Consider the following 4,919-nt stretch of genomic DNA (forward strand, 5'->3'; position numbering starts at 1 on the left):
GTTATTATTAAATTTGTTTGTGATGTTGAAATTGTATTTTAAATTGTGATTCATGATAGTCAATTTTAATATGGATTAGACTACTTCCCTTTATATTCCTTTCAGTAAAGCTACAACCATTCATGTATGTAACACTAAACAATGTAAGGAATAGACTTTTGTAAACAACGTAAGGAATAGACTTTTGTTACTCAGAGATACTTCCGTCTTGACGAATTCACTTCAAGGATATTATTAAGATCCACCAAACTCCACTACATTAAAATTCTTCAAATTTGATCCTTTTGTTTAAGAATTTGGCTCTTCTGTATGATATTCTCCAAACTCGCTTGCAATCAAATGGTTTGATCCATAAAAATAAAGAATTCGTCTACAAGTGTAAAGGGAGGGAATGGTAACGAATAACAAACCCAGCGAAACCTGAAGTAAAGTTTTCTCGTGAAAGGTATATTCCTTATATTCGTGTCTCCTCCGGGGACATCCCGGAAAATTATATTCTTTATATTCGTGTATCTTCGTATGAATTATTCTATTTAATCGATGTACCGATTTCAGAATGAACAGTGTTAAAGTTGTTTGCTTCCACTGCCGCATACCAAATTTATACTACGATAATACGAAATATACAAAAATGGTGTAAATTACGCTGCAAACTTTACCGAACAATTCCAAAAAGTGAAATTTTCTATGTTAGAAATTGTATACATATGATGCATATATACCTTGTACACGGGATTGAAGTACATGCTGTACAATAAAATAAAGAGCTCTTGCTTTAATTACATTCCACCGGCAGTTTCCAGTCCCCAGGGAGCAGAGAAATCCGGGTCAAATAACAGGTATTGGCTGACGAAATCTCTTTTCATGTAATCCTGGCTAGCATCCCAGGCATTTTCATACGCTCCAAACTGTTTATAGTCTTCAAAATCGTCCTCGAAATGCCAGTTTTCCCCAAGGTATTTAAGATCAGGGCTCTCCCACGAATCCCCGGATGTTTCCTTAGGAGATTGACAGATTTCGTTCTTCCAGTTCAGAACGGGGCTCGGTGGAATGCCGAGCTCGTCGTCTGAAGCTTCCAGAAGATGACACAGATCAATCCTCGAATCCAAAGCTAGGGTTTGGTTTGCGTGACGGCTAGAAATTTCGGAGGCCGCAGAATTATCACCAAACTTTGAAGGATCAGACCTGCAAGATGTCACTGCAATCTCTTCCTCTAGGCTTCTCATGACTCCATTTACGAGCTCCTCGCTGGGAGCGCATTCTTCTTCTTCCGCGTCGTCGGCGACTAGGGTTTTCTCAACTTGCAGTAGATGGAAAAAGCTGCCTGTGTTTTCGGCGTGGGGGCGTTTCGGGTCCCGGATGTGACTGGAGTCCGGCAGATGCTCATGGTCAGGGGAAATTTTTTTAGTCGTCTCACTCATGATTGAGAAACGGCCTAGGACAAAGATTACCGTGTGGGAGATTTAACAGGACAAAGTGGGCTTGGAAATGGAGTTGTCTATAATGCGACTTTTTGGAGATTCCGGTGATAGAATCCGGTCGAAGAAATTGAGGTTAAATCTTGATTAGTTGCAGTTAAAATGGTTTTTTAACTGCATATTTGGATTCAGCATCCTCGAAAACCCCTGGGACGCTTTCATTGTGCAGAAACTAGTTATCAAACTTGCGATTCCAATAAATTCCTGCCGGATTTCGACCGGAAAAACCCGCCGGAAAAGCTTTCGAAAAGTTGCGTTATAGACAACTGCGTTGGAAATAGTATGGAAAATTTGACAGAAGTTGGAAGAATATGGCAGGTAAGGAATGGAGCAGTACGGATGTTGTGCAGATGGCACAGGCATAACTTCTCCTCTCTCCATTCTTCCCCTCTTTAAATATTGCACATGGCGGAGCAGTCAATTTTGAAATCTAGGCAAATCTATCGCAAGACAAATTCTGAAATTTAGTAAAGTCTATCGGAAGACAAATTGCACATGGCGTGTCCGATAAGATATTATTCCAAGTGTCGCTAAACATTCGTTTTACGCGCGAGCAAATCCCGGGGATAGGTATGTAGTTATGGTCAGTTCGCAGGGTATGAGCTTTTAATAAACTCGCAGTCCCCCGCAGTCCCCCGTTTGAGAGATCCAACTGGTCGGCTTCCCGAAGATTTAGAGTGGTAAACTGTTCGATGGGGTTGACCGGATAAGGTTTTCAGTGGAAGCCGGACGTTGTAACATATGGCCAGCTGCAAACGGTAGAATTTAAGGCACAAGCTATTTGAATTGCAGAAAGATTGAGTCCAGCTCTTGCGATGGATTCGCTTATGATCTTATACGCAACTCATGAGGAATCTCGTGGTCAGATACTTGACTTAAATTAGCATGGAAATGGGAGTATTAAAATAATAGGCCGAAGGTTTTTATATTAATTCTGTTACTAAAATATTATTATCATAATCATGTTAATTTAGAAATGGTGCATTATCTTGTCTCTTTATTATGATTTCTGAAATGGAAAGAATCTTCTATATTTTGAAAAGAAAGATAAGGGATATATATAGATATGCTAATAAAAAGGTAAAGAAAGATATACGTTAATTTTTTAAAATTTTTAGAAGGGTTTATCCTATCAAATAAATATAGTATTAGTATAAATAATTAATTTTCTCTTATTTAGTATAATAATAAATTGTAAAATAATATTAAAAAATATCATGTACTTATTTATATATGGATAATTATGAAAATATTAATGGAAGATGTTTATTGATATGGTAAGAGTTTATATATATATATATATATATATATATGGGTCTATAGAGTGTGAGTGAGCCTAATGGTTAAGAGCATGTGTTTTATCCTAAGTGGTTATAGCTCAAAATCAGAAAGGTAGAGTATGTATTTCTTCGTAGACTTAGTAGTCAAATCACTGCTAAGAGGTGAGCCCCTTGTCCCACAAAAAAAGGTCTCATACACCAATTTGATATGTGGCTTGGCCGTGACCTTAAAATTGAATAATAATAATAATTTATTGTATTTTATTCTTAAATAAAATAATGATAATTATTTTTAAAGATAATGACTAAATAAATATATACATAAGTCAGGTAAAGAAATATGTGTTGTTAACCATTGAATCCATTCAATTTCTATTCACATGGTGTTGAAATGAAGATGAGATTTATAGCCTTGCTATTGAGGTGACGTGTGATATTAATGTAAAGTTAACCTTGTGATTCATCTTTTTAGACATCCATACTTTCTTTAGAAAGTTATAATTTTTAAATCAATGTCACTATTTACAACGTGTGAATTAATGTGAAAGTTAACCTTGTCATTCATCTTTTTAAATATCCATACTTTCTTTAGAAATTTATAGTTTTTTATATCAATGTCACTATTTACAACTCAAAGTAATAGAAAAGTGCACAACAACACTCAAAAGAAACAATAGCAATAGTAAAGCAATTTCCAACAAAATAAGAAATAGAGATGCATTGTGAAACATAATTCCAATGAAAATGTAGAATAATAGAAACCATGATGCATATTCTAGAAATAATCACAACAAAATTTGAAACAAATTAACAACAATTTACAAAAATTCACAAGTGCTTTAGAAAAATGTGAGAAAAGGACTCTTCAAAATGATTGATGCAACACCATAAAAGAATTAAACCACACCATCCATGGTCGATGCTTTCTTTGTGGAAACCTAAAAGGCTGGGTATGTTCCATCTTCTTTTAAGTCTCATAAATTTTATCTTCTCATAAATTTTACTGCCGTGGTTGATAAAATTTATCTTGTTATTTGCAAAATCCTTGTGTGAGGGAAGTTGTTTTAGCTACGAAAGCTAGTTTTCATGAATCCTCAAAGCTGCTTAACAAAAGTTAGACGAGACAACTCAAGTGGATTGTCATATCCATTGAGTTAATATTGACGATCTTGTGACTTTAACATTTAAATGAAATTGGTTTATGAGTAACATAAAATATTTTGTTATTAGATAGTTCTTTTTATGTAAATGTGTTTTTAAGTTATTAATAAAAAAAATTAGAAAATAATGTTGAGGCTGAAAATGTCTAAAGAAAATTTATGGGATGTAAGAAAATGATTGTGCCTATTCACCCTTAGATGATGTAAAACTTAGGCATCTAATTTAAGGATTATATTATTAAATTATGGAATATTGATTGATCAATAACTCCCCGAGATGGACAGGATGTTGTCTTAGAAGCTCGGAAGAGTGGAGCTCATTAATGAGCAAAGTAACTACAAGCCACCTAATGGATAAGGGAGAACGTGGTTACCAACTATTAATATAATTTAAAAAAGGGTTTCTTTTTTCTAGTACCACATCAGACTCACGAGGACAATGGTACTGAGGGTGAGGATCCACAAGAGAAAAGAAAAAATAGAACAAAGACTTTTTGGTTGCAAACCATTGAAGCTCAGGGAGACTCATCCGTTAGGAAGAGTCAAGATTGGGACAAACATTGCAATTCTAATATTATTTTCTAGGAAACATGACAAGTTGGTGTTTAGACATTTTACAAATTGTTTCATAATGTATGTTTTACTTAGAATTTGTTTTTTTAATATGTATAGTAATAACTTTGATAAAAATTGCAAATCTCTTATAGAAAGGAACTACTAAAGTCTTGGATGTATTTACATAAGAATGATAAATGAAAACATAGGTATATGCTCTAAGTATTTTTAGAAAATTGTTGAAGTATCTATCGTGTTCATAAAGAAGAAACAATTGTACTACAAATATTGAAAATAATGTGTTTCTATTGAATGCATAAAAATTACTTTGAGCAATCTTTGGTACATAATTATTTTCATAGTACATTGATAATGGATATCTATTACAATTACAGTATACATGTTAACATGAGGAGAAAAGGAATTTAGTAGAATTGAAACTAGAT

The 4,919-nt window shown here is 34.0% G+C and overlaps 1 protein-coding gene across 1 annotated transcript; it reads right to left on the minus strand.

The window, feature by feature from the left end:
- Window positions 1-779: 779 nt before the first annotated feature.
- Window positions 780-1,421, minus strand: LOC149171719 (uncharacterized). Its single transcript, XM_089427572.1, has one exon. It carries the CDS (start codon window positions 1,419-1,421, stop codon window positions 780-782), a length of 642 nt encoding a protein of 213 aa, XP_089283698.1.
- Window positions 1,422-4,919: the final 3,498 nt, after the last annotated feature.

This window comes from Pinus tabuliformis, chromosome 4_2 (assembly GCF_031772625.1).
Source record: "Pinus tabuliformis cultivar Carrire ecotype Pingquan chromosome 4_2, CPIR1, whole genome shotgun sequence".
Classification (NCBI taxonomy): Eukaryota; Viridiplantae; Streptophyta; class Pinopsida; order Pinales; family Pinaceae; genus Pinus; species Pinus tabuliformis.

Bases quoted from the DNA above. Each gene is read 5' to 3' on its own strand.
- LOC149171719 (XM_089427572.1), bottom strand. From the start codon at position 1,421: ATGAGTGAGACGACTAAAAAAATTTCCCCTGACCATGAGCATCTGCCG.